Raw genomic sequence first — 18028 nt, 5'->3', positions numbered from 1 at the left:
GCTATCGGGGGAAAAGTGTGTGGGTCACAGGGCTATCAGGGGAAAAGTGTGTGGGTCACAGGGCTATCGGGGGAAAAGTGTGTGGGTCACAGGGCTATCGGGGGAAAAGTGTGTGAGTCACAGGGCTATCAGGGGAAAAGTGTGTGGGTCACAGGGCTATCAGGTGAAAAAGTGTGTGTGGGTCACAGGGCTATCGGGAGAAAAGTGTGTGTGTCACAGGGCTATCAGGGGAAAAGTGTGTGGGTCACAGGGCTATCGGGGGAAAAGTGTGTGGGTCACAGGGCTATCGTGGGAAAAGTGTGTGGGTCACAGGGCTATCGGGGGAAAAGTGTGTGTGGGTCACAGGGCTATCGGGAGAAAAGTGTGTGGGTCACAGGGCTATCGGGGGAAAAGTGTGTGTGGGTCACAGGGCTATCGGGAGAAAAGTGTGTGGGTCACAGGGCTATCGGGGGAAAACTGTGTGGGTCACAGGGCTATCGGGGGAAAAGTGTGTGGGTCACAGGGCTATCGGGGGAAAAGTGTGTGGGTCACAGGGCTATCAGGGGAAACGTGTGTGGGTCACAGGGCTATCGGGGGAAAAGTGTGTGGGTCACAGGGCTATCGGGGGAAAAGTGTGTGTCGGTCACAGGGCTATCGGGAGAAAAGTGTGTGGGTCACAGGGCTATCGGGGGAAAAGTGTGTGTGTCACAGGGCTATCGGGGGAAAAGTGTGTGGGTCACAGGGCTATCGGGGGAAAAGTGTGTGGGTCACAGGGCTATCGGGGGAAAAGTGTGTGGGTCACAGGGCTATCGGGGGAAAAGTGTGTGGGTCACAGGGCTATCAGGGGAAAAGTGTGTGTGTGTCACAGGGCTATCAGGTGAAAAAGTGTGTGTGTGTGTGTGTCACAGGGCTATCGGGGGAAAAGTGTGTGGGTCACAGGGCTATCAGGGGAAAAGTGTGTGGGTCACAGGGCTATCAGGTGAAAAAGTGTGTGTGGGTCACAGGGCTATCGGGAGAAAAGTGTGTGTGTCACAGGGCTATCGGGGGAAAAGTGTGTGGGTCACAGGGCTATCGTGGGAAAAGTGTGTGGGTCACAGGGCTATCGGGGGAAAAGTGTGTGTGGGTCACAGGGCTATCGGGAGAAAAGTGTGTGGGTCACAGGGCTATCGGGGGGAAAAGTGTGTGTGGGTCACAGGGCTATCGGGAGAAAAGTGTGTGGGTCACAGGGCTATCGGGGGGAAACTGTGTGGGTCACAGGGCTATCGGGGGAAAAGTGTGTGGGTCACAGGGCTATCGGGGGAAAAGTGTGTGGGTCACAGGGCTATCAGGGGAAAAGTGTGTGGGTCACAGGGCTATCAGGGGAAACGTGTGTGGGTCACAGGGCTATCGGGGGAAAAGTGTGTGGGTCACAGGGCTATCGGGGGAAAAGTGTGTGTGGGTCACAGGGCTATCGGGAGAAAAGTGTGTGGGTCACAGGGCTATCGGGGGAAAACTGTGTGGGTCACAGGGCTATCGGGGGAAAAGTGTGTGGGTCACAGGGCTATCGGGGGAAAAGTGTGTGGGTCACAGGGCTATCGGGGGAAAAGTGTGTGGGTCACAGGGCTATCAGGGGAAAAGTGTGTGGGTCACAGGGCTATCAGGGGAAAAATGTGTGGGTCAGGGGACTATCAAGGGAAAATGAAGTCTGAAAAATAAATAGATGCGGCCACCATATATCCATATAAAGAAAAAAAAAGACTGAACATTTTGAGTAAAAAAAAGGATTTTCTTTTGTTCTTGTATAAAACATAAAATAAACAATCTTACTTCATAAAATGTATTCACATGCATTTCTTTGGTAAAAAAGAAAAAAAAACTATGACGTGTATAATAATTAGTCTCTGTGAAAGTTAGTCTACAAACTATGGTATTTATATTCAAAAATGTATCTGCCCTGATGTACTGACTGCCTATCACATTTCTTGAGGCCCTTGTGACAGGAGTCCCTTTGGGCACAACCCCCATGCCCAAAGTGACTCCTGTCACAGCCATAAAATGGCAGGTTAGTCTAAGCACACCAAAAATGAGGGGCCAACACGCTGACGTCATCGCCGCCGAATCCTCGTGGCAGGAGCGGGGGCTTTCTGTGTAAGTTTGTTTATTTTTGGCAATCTTTGTTTTTATGCTATTGTACATGTACTTGTTTTTACTCAAAAAATACTACACCATATGAGCACTATTTGGACTCCCGCTAGTGAGCTCATACAGTGCCTGATCCCATTGGAGCCCACCACGCAGTCTACACACCGGAGAATGACACCAGTACACTGTTTAACACCAGTTCAAGGCTTGTCACAACTTACCATCTGGTAAACGTTTAGATTGGTGGAGGTATGTCACTGTGGAGGATCATTTGATGCACCTTGGGTGAAGTGTGCTTATTTATGGGGATATTTGTTTTATTTCTGCTGAGTGTACTGGCACTTCACACTAATTATTGGAGCAATCTTCTGGATACACCGATCTTTATCACACTTTAACAACTTTACTTTTTATTATTACACAGTTTTTCTTTTATTCCTAAAATGACTCGGACAGTTTGCTTGGGGAAAAAGAGGTTTGAAAAGTGGCACACTGGAATACAGATTGTCCACATAGGGGTGGTATCCCTGATGGAAGAAGGGCGAGAAAATGTCCCACAAAATCCTTACACTGCTACTGATATAAGATGGGCAACCGGGGGGCTCCAGCTGGCTGTCTCTTAAATTCATAAATGGTTTTATGACCCCAGATGATGTCTCTTTGGATGAAACGCGTCAGTTACATTGCATATGCTGAGTATATTTATCTGTACAAGTGCTTTTTACACTGGATTTCTGTAAGTGTGTTTTTCCTTTGATATTAAATTGCTCTTAAAAGGTACACACTAGGTGAGTTTTTTGTTTCCTTGAGATTTTCATGGATCGTATTTTCCTTCTTTGGGCACCAAAGATTTTCCTGAAACAATATATAAAATGCAGCCCTTGATAAAACTTTAGATATTAAATAAAGTCCATATGTTGTGTAAGACACCCGGAAAGCACAGTTGTTCACGTTCTTGACACCTTGCGTATAGTAGCAAGACAGCACTTGGGGGGCAGATAGGACATGCACCTCCACCACATTAATCTGTGTGCCTCTTACCAGAAGGGATTGATCACAGTTCACACAGTGATCGAAAAGGCCTTTAAATCTCAGGGGAGATCCTATTGCAGTAAGTATGGTCCTCACAGGAGACACCAGGCTCTATGTCCACATCAGAGACAGTATTGTATAATGCATTGAGTCAGTGACAAGTATGAGAAAGTGAGAGCGATACCACCAAATTTAACACATTTGGTGGTATCGCTCTCACTTTCTCATACTGGTCACTCCACCTTCCATTTGAGGATGTCCCACAGATGCTCAATAGGGTTTAGGTCTGGAGACATGCTTGACCAGTCCATCACCTTTACCCTCAGACTTCTTGAGCAAGGCAGTGGTCATCTTGGAGGTGTGTTTGGGATCGTTATCATGTTGGAATACTGCCCTGCAACCCATTCTCTGAAGGGAGGGGATCATGCTCTGCTTCAGTATGTCACAGTACATGTTGGCATTCATGGTTCCCTCAATGAACTGTAGCTTCCCAGTGCCGGCAGCACTCATGCAGCCCCCGACCATGACGCTCCCACCACCATGCTTGACTGTAGGCAAGACACACTTGTCTTTGTACTCCTCACCTGGTTGCCGCCACACATGCTTGACACCATCTGAACCCAATAAGTTTATCTTGGTCTCATCAGACCACAGACCATGGTTCCAGTAATCCATGTCCTTAGTCTGCTTGTCTTCAGCAAACGGTTTGCGGGATTTCTTGTGCAGGATCTTTAGAAGAGGCTTCCTTCTTGGATGACAGCCATGCAGACCAATTTGATGCAGTGTGCGCCGTAAGGTCTGAGCACTGACAGGCTGACCCCCCACCCCTTCAACCTCTGCAGCAATGCTGGCAGTACTCATATGTCTATTTCCCAAAGACAACCTCTGGATATGATGCTGAGCACGTGCACTCAACTTCTTTGGTCGACCATGGCAAGGCCTGTTCTGAGTGGAACCTGTCCTGTTAAACTGCTGTATGGTCTTGGACACTGTGCTGCAGCTCAGTTTCAGGGTTTTGGCAATCTTCTTATAGCCTAGGCCATGGGTGTCCAACCTTTTGGCCTCTCTGGGCCACATTGAGTGTATAGAAATTTTCTCGGGCCCCATATAAAATATATACTATAGTTAAGGCATGTAATAAAATGCCTCCGCGCCCCCCGCACTAATTTAACACAACTAGAGGATGATCAAATGAAATGGAATCAGTATACAGAGGTTTACTTCTTCTAAAAGACAATAAAGGAACACTCTAACCACCATGACCACTTCAGTGATTTGTAGTGGTCATGGTGGTAGGAGTCAGAAACTCTGCACATGCTCGCCTCCCTCCCCTCAGCCTCTGCCTACCGTTAGTTGGATGCTGCTGTGGCCATGCCCCCGACCCGACTTCCTTCCTCCCCAGCAAAAAAAAAAAATTGTCAGGGGGCAGTGGGCCGCATTGCCTGCGGTTCTAGGCCGCATGCAGTCCTCGGGCCGCAGGTTGGACATGCCTGGCCTAGGCCATCTTTATGTAGAGCAACAATTTTTTTTTTTTCAGATCCTCAGAGTTCTTCGCCATGAGGTGCCATGTTGAACTTCCAGTGACTAATATGAGAGAGAGAGTGAGAGCGATAACACAAACTTTACCACACCTGCTCCCCATTCACACCTGAGACCTTGTAACACTAACGAGTCACATGACACTGGGAGGGAAAAATGGCTAATTGGGCCCAATTTGGACATTTTCACTTAGGGGTGTACTCACTTTTGTTGCCAGCGGTTTAGACATTAATGGCTGTATGTTGAGTTATTTTGAGAGGACAGCAAATTTACACTGTTATACAAGTTGTACACTCACTACGTTACATTGTAGCAAAGTGTCATTTCTTCAGTGTTGTCACATGAAAAGATAGAATAAAATATTTAGAAAAATGTACTCACTTTTATGAGATACTGTACATGTATAATAAAGTGCTGATACATGTATAATTGAGTGCCGATATATATTTATTTATTAATAATTACAAATGGCTTCCTGTCCTACACACTCTGTTTTGAACCGCCCAGACTGGGTTATCACCTTAAAAAAAAGCATGTTATCCATTCGTATGTTAAAATTATATATAATATAACAAATCTATTCAACAGCTAGATGGTCAGTGCTCAGATCTCAATGGCACAAATCGTTTCCACTAGGGTGAAGAAATTAGATTATTGACCCAATGTGGCCTCAAATAAAATCCCCATTTAGATGTGACAATCTTCACTAAAGTGTTACTAAACCCAGAACCTGCATTCACTATATCTGGTCTCCCACAGTACAATGTTTTGGGTTTAGTAACACTTTAATATTTCACAGTTACAGATGATTGTAAGAAAAGAAATGTGTGTCATAAACCTTTATCTATCTATCATAGGCTAGCATATCAAAGCTCACCATTGGTAAAAAAATTAGCACGGGCAAGGGTGAGCACCAAGAAATTCCATAGATATATTGCACTGTACATAAGGCAATCACTGTAAGCTGCTATGGCACATTGAAATTACTAGGAACAATTTTCCAGCAAGGAATGTTCTTGGGTCACCCATAATAATTAGTTTGTGGCTTGGCTGTCTTCTTCCAGAAGCTTGGACAGAATCTCCTCACACATATACAGGCATCGCGGGATGTGAAAACAGCCTAAAATGTAATAAAATCTTTGTGTTAACACAAAAGATAAGGAAACAGGCTATGTCCTATGCATTGCAGACTACAGAACATGTAAAATATGAACCACATCAAGCATACCCAATACCCGTGATGAAGAAGGAGAAAATTAGTGAATATCAGACCTGCCATGATATGTATGGAGCCCAATATAACACCTCTTGAGACATGGGTTCTCCAACACAGTGTTTTAACCACTTCCCGACCGCTGCAAGTACATATACTGCGGCGGTCAGCCCCCCCCTGGGCAAAGTGTTGTATCGGTACGTCACTCGCCCGCGAGCCAACAGGGGGCGAGCGCGCCCTGCCGGAGACGCGCTCCCGCCCCCCCCTCGCTCACTGCCATCCCAGCGCGAGTGACCGGCGGCTCCGATGCCTGCCGGCCACTCGCAATCTCCCGCTGCAGAGGGAGAAAGGCAGGGAGCTGATGTAAACAAAGCCGCCTGTCATTCTCCCTGGTGTAACTGCAGAGATCATATGATCCTGCTATGCAGGATCGTATGTCTCTGTGGTTACATCTAAAGCCACGCCCCTTGACAGTTAGAAGCATGCCCCTAGGGACACACTTAACCCTTGGATCTCTAATGAAATTAACCCCTTTCCTGCCATTGTCATTTTTACAGTAACAGTGCATATGTATAGCACTGATTACTGTAGTAATGTCACTGGTACCCCCAAAAGTGTCAAAAATGTCAGTTAGGGGTTCGATCTGTCCGCCGCAATATTGCAGTCCCACAAAAAAAAAAAAAAAAGATCGCCACCATTACTAGTTAAAAAAACAATAAAAAATTACATAAATCTTTCCCGTAGTTAGCAAACGCAATAACTTTTGTGTAAACCAATCAAAATACGCTTATTGCGATTTTTTTCACCAAAAATATGTAGCAGAAAACAAATTGGACTAAAATGTTAAAAAATTTCGATTTTTACATTTTTGTATTGGGGAATTTCATATAAAAAAATGTGAAAAATATTATTTTTTCAAAATTGTCGCTCTTTTTTTGTTTATAGCGCAAAAAGTAAAAATTGCACAGGTGATCAAATACCACCAAAAGAAAGCTCTGTTTATGGGGAAAAAAGGACATCAATTTCATTTTGGAACAGCGTCGTACGACCGTGCAATTGTCCGTTAAATTCACGCAGTGCCGAATCGCAAAATAGGAGCTGGTCTTTGAGCAGCCAAATCCTCCGGGGCTTAAGTGGTTAAATCAGCATTTCTCAACCTTTTTTCAGTTTCTGCACCCTTTAAAAGTATGTGAAATCTTAAGGCACCCCAGGCTAAAAATGTAAAGGTTACTTGTCAATAGGATATTGAGCCCAGAAGACTGCACATAACTTCTTGATGAAATTCACTTCACATCAGAAGTTACTCCATCCCATCAGAGGCCCCTTCTCATGTCAGAGGCCATCCCCCCTCATGTCAGAGGTCCCCCATCACATCAGAGGCCCCTTCTCAAGTCAGAGGCCATCCCCCATCATGTCAGAGGTCCCCCATCACATCAGAGGCCCCTTCTCATGTCAGAGGCCATCCCCCATCATGTCAGAGGTCCCCCCATCACATCAGAGGCCCCTTCTCAAGTCAGAGGCCATCCCCCATCATGTCAGAGGTCCCCCATCACATCAGAGGCCCCTTCTCAAGTCAGAGGCCATCCCCCATCATGTCAGAGGTCCCCCATCACATCGGAGGCCCCTTCTCATGTCAGAGGCCATTCCCCATCATGTCAGAGGTCCCCCATCACATCAGAGGCCCCTTCTCATGTCAGAGGCCATTCCCCATCATGTCAGAGGTCCCCCATCACATCAGAGGACTCCCACTTCAGAGTCCTGCCTATACATGCGAACCCCATATCACATCATTCACCTCTATATATCAGATACTCCCTGGACATAATAAAAGTTTCCCCATCAGATCAGAAGATTCCCCCATCACACCAGAAGCCTTCCATCATGTCAGAGTCCCCCATCAAATTAGATACAGGGCAAAGTTTCCCCATAAAATCAGAGTTTCCCCATCACATCAGTCCCCACATTTACAAATTAAATTCTTCTAGTATATTCAATTCTTACTAGTATTCTTCTAGTAAGTACCAGAGATAATGAAAGAGGGGCAGACTGTTCAGAGCTTACTTCAGTGTAAGCCATAGAAGGTCATGGCTGCAAGTCTCCTTAGGAGACTAGAAAATGCATAGAACTGCTGAGACGGACTGTGCTTTCTGCACTGCTGGACCTTGCAGTTCTGCATGGCTTTCTGAACATTGGGACTTTACGCTACTCTACTCTCTGCTCTTCCTTCAACTGCGGCTTGTGTGGCCCTGAAGCTGAGGCCAGGACACACAGCCCTACATGGACCAGCAAAGGGTTTGTAAAGGACATCTGCCCTCTGGACCTCCTTGTCCCTGCAACTCTGCCTAGATTTCCCCTGCTAAGGCCGTTGTTGTCTGGTAAGTTGCTGAACCCTTGCTGTGCCTATTTCTGCCCATTCCCCATTGTACCTGGATTGTGATTCTGGACTCCACTGTATCAGCTTGTGGTCTGCTACTCACGATGCCTGGATCGTGGTCCTGTTATTCTGGACTTCGTTTCTGCTGTACCCAATTGCTGCCCTTTGTGCTGAGGACTTACCGCCCTGCTGTGCCAACCCTGCTCTGGGTACCAAGGACTTAACCCCCTGTGCTCTGCCTGTGCTGAGGACTTACTGCCCTGCTGTGCCAACCCTTCTCTGGGTGCCAAGGACTTCCACCCCTGCTGTGCCCAAACACTTCCCTGTTTGCCCTGTGGACTACCTCCCCCCTTTGCGGTCTCATATTACTATCCTGAGAATAATTCTTCATTGATGTGCCTTCTGTTTGCCCTGTGGACTACCTCCACTTTGCCATCTCAAATTGCTATCTTGAGAATTTTTCTTCATTGCTGGGTCTTCTGTTGTTCTGTTGACTAGTTTTCCTACTGTCTGTACCCTGAAACTTCCCAATAAACGTCCGCGCGTCGGGTTTTGTGTGATCTGCTTCAGTGTGCTCTCTTCTCTGAGCTCCTAGTTTACCAAAACAGTAATACAGTATATATACAAGTATTGAAATTGTATGTGTGGGTTGGCATAGTTTTCATGGCTCAGCCTGCACTCTAGAAAGGTTCATTACACTTTATTCTCTTCAAATCAAATGCATCAGGTCAGGTGAGTGGATCGGTCTATGTATGGAGACACTTAGGTTAAATATGCCAGGGGTAAGTTTCCAAGCACTTTCCTGTGTCATGGAAGCCAAAGATGCCACGTGCAGCCAGTCACTTGTATGGCAGGCCATACTCTTGTACACGTCAATGCCTTTTTGCATCGGTGTCTACCCGCGACTTTTACTGAATGCAGAATTTTGTGTCAAGTAGCATATAAAATGCCTACAAACGTCCATGTGCATGGACCCTTATAGTCAAAGTTACAGATATCTTGGAGATGCTGGCAGAAGTTTATTGAAATGGTATTCTAGATTGCCTGTGACAATGGTAATCTAACCTTTAAATGGGCCTCCTTTAATGCTGAGTGCTACCTTTCCATCCTGACTGAGATAGCCAAACCACTCTCCGTGTTCAGGGTCCAAAAACTGAAAAACACAAAACAAAAGAAGGAAGGAAGGTCTTATATTATGCACATGCGGTAAAATATTGCAATACAAAAAGTTAGACCTGTGCTGGGAGAAAACGGAAGCCTATCATTCTCCTGAAAATGCTTGTTGCCTAGCTATCATTCTAAACGTATGTAGCACTACCTCCGAATACTCTCTTGCTTTATCTCTTCAGCCTGGCACACAATATAGAACACAGCAAGGCACACACTTGGGATCGTTTCTTGAATAATCAGTCTAGGGTTTTGGTTGTTTTTGATGTTTTAATCAGAACTTGGATAGGGAAGGGAATGTAGTGGCATACTCCAGATTCAACTAAATACAGAAAGGACAACTTCAATAATTTGACTGTGGAATTCCTACTTGAAGCAACATGCACTCTTGACAAAGTCCTCTATGAGAAGTATAGACTATTGCTCTTCAGGACACTAGCCAGTATCCTCTTCTGCTGCGCCCAGTAGCTGACTTTCCTAGCACAGAGGGGTAGCCTACAAAAGCAAAAGCCCCTAGATCAGGGGTTAGCAACCTTTTTCCACTTAAGGGCCAGATTCAATGTATATGAATGCCACATTCACCTGATAATAAATGAAGATAACATTACACAGCCCCTGCACCTCTGGCCCCCTTTACATTACACAGGCCCCTTCACCTCTGGCCCCCTTTACATTACACAGCCCCTGCACCTCTGGCCCCCTTTACATTACACAGTCCCTTTCACCTCTGGCCCCCTTTACATTACACAGTCCCTTGCACCTCTGGCCCTCTTTACATTACACAGCCCCCTGCACCTCTGGACCCCTTTACATTACACAGCCCCCGCACCTCTGGTCCCCATTACATTACCCAGCCCCCCATACCTCTGGCCCCCATTACATTACCCAGCCCCCCATACCTCTGGCCCCCTTTATATTACACAGCCCCCAGTACTTCTCAACCCCTTTAAATTACACAGCCCCCCTGTTATATCACACAGCCCCACTGCCCAGCCCCCCCCCCTGCATATTACACAGTCACCCTACCCCCCTGCAGCTACTTAAGCTACTACTTAAGCCACTTTGTTATGTTTACACATGCATCCCTGTTTGCTAATGACACGTGTCCCAGTGCCTGTGCTTTAATAATAAAATGCCGCTATATACCTGATTTGCGAGCAACGCTCACATGACCGGCCGGCTCTTTCCTTCTTCCCTCCCTGCTGACATCAGTGAAGGACTCTCAGCCCCTCCCGCTCTAGCTATCAGATCAGGCTAGGGGAGAGCTGGCTGGTCGTGTGAGCACCGAGCAGCGCTTGGAGATCAGGTATATAGCGGTATTTTATTATTAAAGCTCAGGCACTGGGACACTTGTCATTAGCAAACAGGGACGTTTGTGTAAACATAAAGTTGCTTAACAACCACTTTAAAATGTCCGCGGGCCAGATGCATGTGAGTTCATCACATGCACCGACGAGCTGGAGATTTAGCAGCGGCAGACCAGGTGCGGCCGATGGGCCTTAAATTGGCGACCCCTGCCTTAGATCCCTGGTCTGAACTCACAGGAGTTGCATCCTGATCCTTCCAGGCATGGCTCCCCTCAGTCAGCTCTTTAGAACACATGGGTCAGCTCTCCAGCTTCCAGGCCTCCAGCCCAAGGCCGCATGACAGCAGGTGCCGAGAAGGGCAAGGCACCCCCTCCTCAATTAGACTCTCCTCTCCTGGCAAACACCACTTCTTCTGTCTCTTCCCTGAATATAAAAAAACCTTTTCCCAGCACGCATGGGGCCCTTTGCCTTTAATTGGCTGGGATGGTATTCATATTCATGCCACTGATCTGCATGAGTCACTCCTGTCCAACCAGCAATTTCTGAAAACTGCCTGCATATTTTCTCTCTCGCCTGCCTGGACCTGACTATGCTCTCGCTTGCCTGGACCCGACTATGCTCTCGCTTGCCTGGACCCGACTATGCTCTCGCTTGCCTGGACCCGACTATGCTCTTGCCTGCCTGGACCCGACTATGCTCTCGCCTGCCTGGACCTGACTATGCTCTCGCCTGCCCGGACCCCTGTCTTGACCTGACTACTCTCTTATCTGCCTCAACCCTGGCCTGGACCTGCCTACTCTCTCACTTGTCTGGACCTGCCTACTCTCTCACCTGCCTTGACTCCTTCGTGGACCTGACTAATCTCTTGCCTGCCATAATCTCTTGCCTGCCAAATAGCCTGACCTTACTACTATCATCTAAAGCCCTGTAAACAGTTTCCACATCATAGCCTTTTGGTTCATGTCACCCCCATAGTGGGGTAATCCTGAAGGCCATGACCTGGACACAGTTGTTGTAAAGAAAACCAGGCCCAATAGGGTCCTTGGCCATCTCCACTTCAGGAGCTCTGGCGAAGGCAATCTGCTACTTAGATTCTGCGCCTTAGGTGAACCTGTGTCACTTGCCAGGGGTGCACCATAATAGGGTGAGTTGCTAGCATATTTAGAACCAACCAAGCCAGCAAATGTGCACAGATTATTTTACCCATCAAAGAAGCACAACTTATGTACTCAAACTAACTTTATAAAGTGTACTCATTGCTAGACCACTGTGTATGCAAAATGCTTTGGTATTTAACCAGAAAGAGAACAATTAGAAAAAAAAGGGAGTCAGGCATGGGTGGAAGCTTGACTGAGTTTTATTGGAAAGCTTCAGATTTGCACATCATTTTAGCTGCCCAAATTCCTGGATCAATTTATTATTTAAATATATTGTTTTACATTGTGTGGTGAAGACTTGTGATCGAATTCCCTGATTTGCATATCTGCCACAGCAGTTTTGATGGGGTCTTACCATCCCTGATATATTTTTTTTTATAGAGATTGTAACAAGACAAATTTCATAGTAGGACTGAACCATTTAGGTTCTACTGCATTGTACAATTCAACATGTTAACATGTTTCTGTCATTTGGATCTGAAGAAGTTGGATGTTCTGGAAATTTTACAGGGGTTAAGGTGCATCTGAAGGACCACAATAATATATGCTTTCAGGCTGGACATGGGGGTGGAGCAGGAAGCTGCGGGCGAATACTTACCTTTTCCGTTATCCACACCACTGAAGACCACTCCGATCCTGAGAAAATAGTCTCCCAAGTCTGCCAGGAAACCAACACTTCTGAGGGTGTAAATTCCTGGGTCCCTGACAGTTCTCACTGGTTTCCCCTACTTACCACATTCTCACTGCAGGACTTAGTTTATGACCAGTGGGAGGGGACCCAAGAATTGGACCCCAGGGTGTCGGTTTCCCAGTGGAATACATTTTCCCAGGATTGAAGCGGTGTTTGGTGTCACCACAAGTTACATGGCTTTTACTTTTACTTTTTTTTAAGCAAAGTCACTTTAATGTTTCGTACCCGAGTGAAAACATAGTCAAAACAGGTCTGGAAGTGGTCAAGTAAACGTGGATCACGAGTCTCCTGATATCCAAGCAGAAAAGCAATTAGAGCTTCTGTGTGTGGCCACCACATTTTCATACTCCACTCCAACTAGAAGAAAGGAAATTGGAATTATTCACATACAGCACAATGAACAAATAAACCCAACCTTCATTCGTTTACGATGATACAAGGAGATGCTTCTTCTGTTCTTGGGGAATTTACAAGCGGATAAAAGAAAGAATAGATGGGAACTTTGCTTCTCTCAGTAGAAGTATGGAAGCAAAAGGAAGAACTGGCCACAGTGTGATATACAGAATGTATCCCAATACAATAGGGATAAAAAAAAAAGTTAAAGTTGAACTTTGCCCCTCCCCCAAACAATCACTACATTTTTTTTTTTTTTTTTTAACTATTCTGTATGTATTCGACCTGTGTATTTAGCCTTTTTTCTTAACTTCAGCTTTAAGCTTCACCATATGCTAACATATCCTATTAGCAATTTGTGTTAGTTTTGGGTGATGGGCCCTCCTTGGGTGATGGGCCCTTCTTTCAAACTTTATCTTCACCTGTGTAGGGCAATGCCCATCCACATCTTGAAAGGAGAAGAGACCTCCGTGTTCTTGATCCCACCCTGAGTGAAAGGGCAGCAACACAAACTTCTCCACTGCGTTCTGTCTCAAAGTATGGTCAGAATGCCTGATGGCATGGCGCAGAAGAAACCAGCCAGCTTCAAGGGCATGTCCTGTGATGGGAAAAGAAGGATTAGATAAATGCAAAAGGAACAGTTTGTGTCTATGAATGTATCTAAGAACATTCCATACCGGGGTTCTGATGCCGGCCCATACACCCTGGAAGCTCCTTTCCATCTTCAGATACGTTCTCCAAAACGGCCTGACCATCACGCTAAATTAAATTTTGGGAGACACAGCGATAACATCAAATGTACAAGTCACCAAAAGTCATACAACTTGCAGTATAACTTGTGGCCCTTGCTGAACTGGTCAAATTTCAATTCATGTATGGCCAGCTTAACCCTGAAATACTGTATATATAGATTAGTCCTTTCCTCCTAATTTCTGACTATAGTTAGGGCTGCCTGTGTGTCTAGTATACTTTATATGGATGGAATGGCATGGAAGAGGCCTATGTCAAGACCCCTCTCACCTACAGTTCCAGCCAAATTTTGGTAATTCTCTAAACTGTGCATCATTCAACCTGGAAGACCGAAGACACGCTGAGTGCGGGGCTTCATGAACCCACCCATTAAAGGGGCACTATCATAGTACCCTGCATTCACAGTGTAGTGATGCATACAGTGTGATGTGACCAGGCTGAAGACTTGTGGAAAGGCAAGGATTAAAGTTTTAATTGTTAAGGTGGTCTTACTTGCATTTACTGTTTCACAATTTACCAGAAACAAAAAGAACATTTACCGGTAGATATTTTCCTATAAAGGTCTCATGTTCTATTGCATTTTTTCCTTTAAGGATTACAGTTAGCTACCCTTTGTAGAACGTTTTTAGTTTTTATAGATAAAAAAAACTTTTACATGCATTCTGGTAGCAGTTATCTTTAGTTTGGTGCCCTTATGAATAAAAAAATAAAATAAAATCAAGCAAAAAATTAGAAAAAACAAAACAAAAAAAGCATACAGTATATACAGGGAAATACTGCAACTGTGCGAAAGTCAGAATTTCCACTTAGCTTGCATAAAGTTGACCTATACTGAAAAATTACCGTAAATATTTTTTAATAATTTTGCTGAACATGTGACCTAACTGACAAAATTATATAATAAAATATAATCGTTGCGCTCAACCAAAATTTGTAATTAGTGATATTATTTTGAACAACTGTGCAGTGAACAAGTTAGATAAATAAATGGGTTATAAACCCAATTATATAGCATTAAATAAACATGTATTGATAATAAACCACAGATATAAATCAATTCATAACAGTGCCAAAATTAATGTAAGTTCAGTCCCAGCAGAACTACAGCAAACAGTCCAAAATGAATAATGCAGGCTGGAAAATTCTTATATATGTGCTTCTTCTGATAGTATAGCCTCCACCAATATCAGGATCACCCAGTGATACAGGCTGCTTACCAGATGAGGTGGACCCCTAAATTATAAGGGGTCAAAGAAGCCTTTAATCGTACATATATGCCAGAATCAGATTGCTATTCCTCAAGGATCGACCAGCCAGATAATCAATGGACCACCATAAATATAAACTCTCCAAAATAGTAAGAAGCTGTTGTGATATCTTTTGTGATAGTGGTCACTCATCATTAAAACCTCCAACAATATGTAATTCTAGCCTTCCTTCAGTTGAATTTGGTAGAGAGTCTATGGCTTCTATTATGCATGCTATTTCCTTCTCAGCATCTGATCCATCACAATGTGCTAAACAAATGGCCCCACTTCCTTGTAAAGCACTATACAAGTGCATGTGATGAGCAGATCGTACTACACACAGCGATCTTGACCTCAATGGATGGCGGGTGATGTCACCGGCCCCTCCCCCTTCAAACACGTTATGTCCCACTGGGCGGGACTTCATCAGCTATCTGCCTAGGCCTTATCACCAGCCCTGAAGAGAACCAGAACCAGAAGCAGCATTTGACCCAGGAATGATTAGTAATGAAAAAGGCAGTGTTCCATAAAGTAGAACCCCTGGAGAAAAGTTGCTAAAAAATACTGTATAAATGCCAGGAGCACATGTGTCTTTCAGCTGGAGAGCAGAGTCCAGGAGGGAGGGGGCGGCTGCCTCCTCCTCTGTAGAAGTTGCTATGCGGCCTCAGGTAGTCGACCTGAGGGCCCAAAGAGCTAGAGAGGAACTGAACCTGGAAGTCCTGTAAAGCTGGCTGGAAGGGTGACACTGGAAGGATCTGATTCTGCATACAGTGAGTAAAGATCTGTGTCAAGGGGCCTGATCTGAGCTAGAAGAATCAGTGGACGGGTGTCAGTAGAGGCGATGCTAGAGAATATCCTGAAGATAATGTAGTTCACCATGTTGATTGCTCGAGAAAGAGCAAGGAGACTTAACCCTTTCCATAAAGGTGAAAGTATGGTCAAAGTAGTGTGACTGCTTCCACAAGTAACCTGGTGAGGCCAAGTGAGAGTTGCCCTTATCAACTGTATATATTTCCAGTTGGAGTATCCCACTCTTCCCTTCTCCCATCCAAGTTCCACAATAAATACCAAAATAAAACCCCTGGACTGTTTGTTTATTGAGTAACGAGCCTTTGGGAATACTTATGGATGTGTGAACTGTACCCTAAGTGACTGTCTCCTGGTAATCAGAGGAGGGCCAATAAGTCATCATACAAAAAGCCCTACGGTGACAGTGTAGCGGTCAGAGGAGTAGGGGACCGCAATGCAGAATTCAAGTACGGTACAGCAGACAGAGAGGCTGAAGCAGATACCGGCTTTATTAACCAACAGAGTATAATGGCCGGAGAATGATGTTAACAGTAAAAACAGATTACATAGGTTTACAGCAAAGTTAACTGCAACGTGATACTTAAAATGGCGCTCCCGCCAACGCACACACAGAGATACAGGCTACTCTGTTATATGATCCTATCTGATTCCCGCTAACCGGCACACGTTGCTGCAACGCTCTGTCTACAGAAACCTGCTCTATGCCCTACCACAGGTTAGCACCGGTGCAACTCACAGTTCTGTAGGTACAGCTGCTTTATCTCAGTCTCTGTGATGGTGGATGCAGTCAGGTCTCTGGATCTGTCCCTTGCTGTCTGTAGCTGCAGTCTCTTATGCACTGGTCTGGGTTTCTTTGCAAGTAGTTTATCTTGTTCTGTCACTTGGAGGTCACTGCAGTCTGGCCCCTTGCTCTGTAATTTGCTTGAGGTGCTCTGGGATGTTCTCTCTTCTCCTTCTCTGGTTCTCAGCTACTGTCCGTTGTATCACAGTTCAGTTCTGTCTCCTCTGGCAAGATCCTGTTGTTCTGTCCCAGGATTATACAGTCTATATCCCTCTCAAGGCCACAGCATGCAGTACCTTTCCTCAGCTCAGCACAGCCATAGAGACCCGAACACCACACACTTCCTGGAACTTCCTGCTTCCTCCCTTCACCTAAAGCAACAACAGTGACCTCTTGTGGCTGGAAGATGCTTGACAGTCTGTGGAAATTTCTCAATAGAACTACAGTGTAATGGAGTTAGTCATTCAAGGGGCTGACCCCCTACAACAGTGCTACACATAGAATTTTGTGACTAAAGGATGCAGTCCTGTTCAGAATCACTTTGAAAAGCTTGCTAAATCTGGATACATTGCATTCAACTCATTAAAGTTGACCTATAGTTAAATGTTGACACAAAAATGCAGTATTGACAGGATAACTAAAAGCAGAGCTAGTGAAAGGCTTCATTACTAATCATATCAAACATAAAACCATTTCAAGGGGTCCTAAAACCATTAAATTACCCATTCATTGTTGGGAATGGCACTTCCTGATAATATGTATACCGTACGGTCAATTTAGACCGGGAGCTTTAGCAACAAAAATGAACTACTAGACAAAAAAAAGGCAGGGTTCCATAAGGTAGAACCCCTGGAGAAAAGTTGCAATCAAAGCTCAACACTAGATTGGATGAAAAAAACAATCTTTATTGAAAAATAAGGCTGCCAGAAAAATTCCAGCCGCTAAAACATTGCAGCAGGCAGTGAATAAACAACCTAAAACACTCAGCGCTACAAATTTCTGCACATAGTCACATACAGTCACCAGGGCCAGATTAACGTAGGGGCTATTGGAGCTGCAGCTCCAGGCCCCTACCTTTATATAGGCCCCGGGTTGGCCATATTCACTGTTACCGCTCTTCTGTCACTTGTAAACACAGAAGTCTGGCTTCTATGCTCGCTTCCCCAGGCAGCTCCCTCAGAACCTCCCCACACAGCACGAAGGCCGGACAAGGAGGGACAGTTGCCGATGCATGGATGTGTTTATGGGCTTCAGAGACAGCATCCCATGTTGAATTAGGCATGCATGGCTGCACCCTTCCTCCTCTGGGTGCATGCCAAGGCACGGCCCTTAAGGCCCTTCAAAATCCTCAGCACCAAGCCCATGATGCTCTTAATCCGGCCCTGACAGTCACATAAAACACACATACATGGGCCCCATACTTACAACTCTGCACTCCATCAAGAACCAGCCCCTAATATCCTCATA

At 45.3% G+C, this 18028-nt stretch overlaps 1 protein-coding gene across 1 annotated transcript in view; it reads right to left on the bottom strand.

Annotated features, from left to right (window-relative positions):
- Window positions 1-5479: 5479 nt before the first annotated feature.
- The window catches only part of RENBP (renin binding protein), a 28851-nt gene continuing 16302 nt past the window's right edge, over window positions 5480-18028 (bottom strand). Inside the window, exons 6-10 of the mRNA XM_082263832.1 lie at window positions 13651-13732; window positions 13396-13571; window positions 12806-12937; window positions 9324-9411; window positions 5480-5791 (exon numbers count right to left, since the gene is read on the bottom strand). Of these exons, the coding sequence (XP_082119958.1) occupies window positions 5706-5791; window positions 9324-9411; window positions 12806-12937; window positions 13396-13571; window positions 13651-13732 (564 nt within the window). The 3' untranslated portion in view covers window positions 5480-5705. The remainder of the gene's footprint in view (window positions 5792-9323; window positions 9412-12805; window positions 12938-13395; window positions 13572-13650; window positions 13733-18028) is intronic.

The sequence above is a fragment of the Pelophylax lessonae genome (genome assembly GCF_965119305.1).
Source record: "Pelophylax lessonae genome assembly, chromosome: 7".
Taxonomy (NCBI): domain Eukaryota; kingdom Metazoa; phylum Chordata; class Amphibia; order Anura; family Ranidae; genus Pelophylax; species Pelophylax lessonae.
Note: the sequence above shows the minus strand (reverse complement) of the source record. Positions and strands in the feature narration are given on the sequence as shown.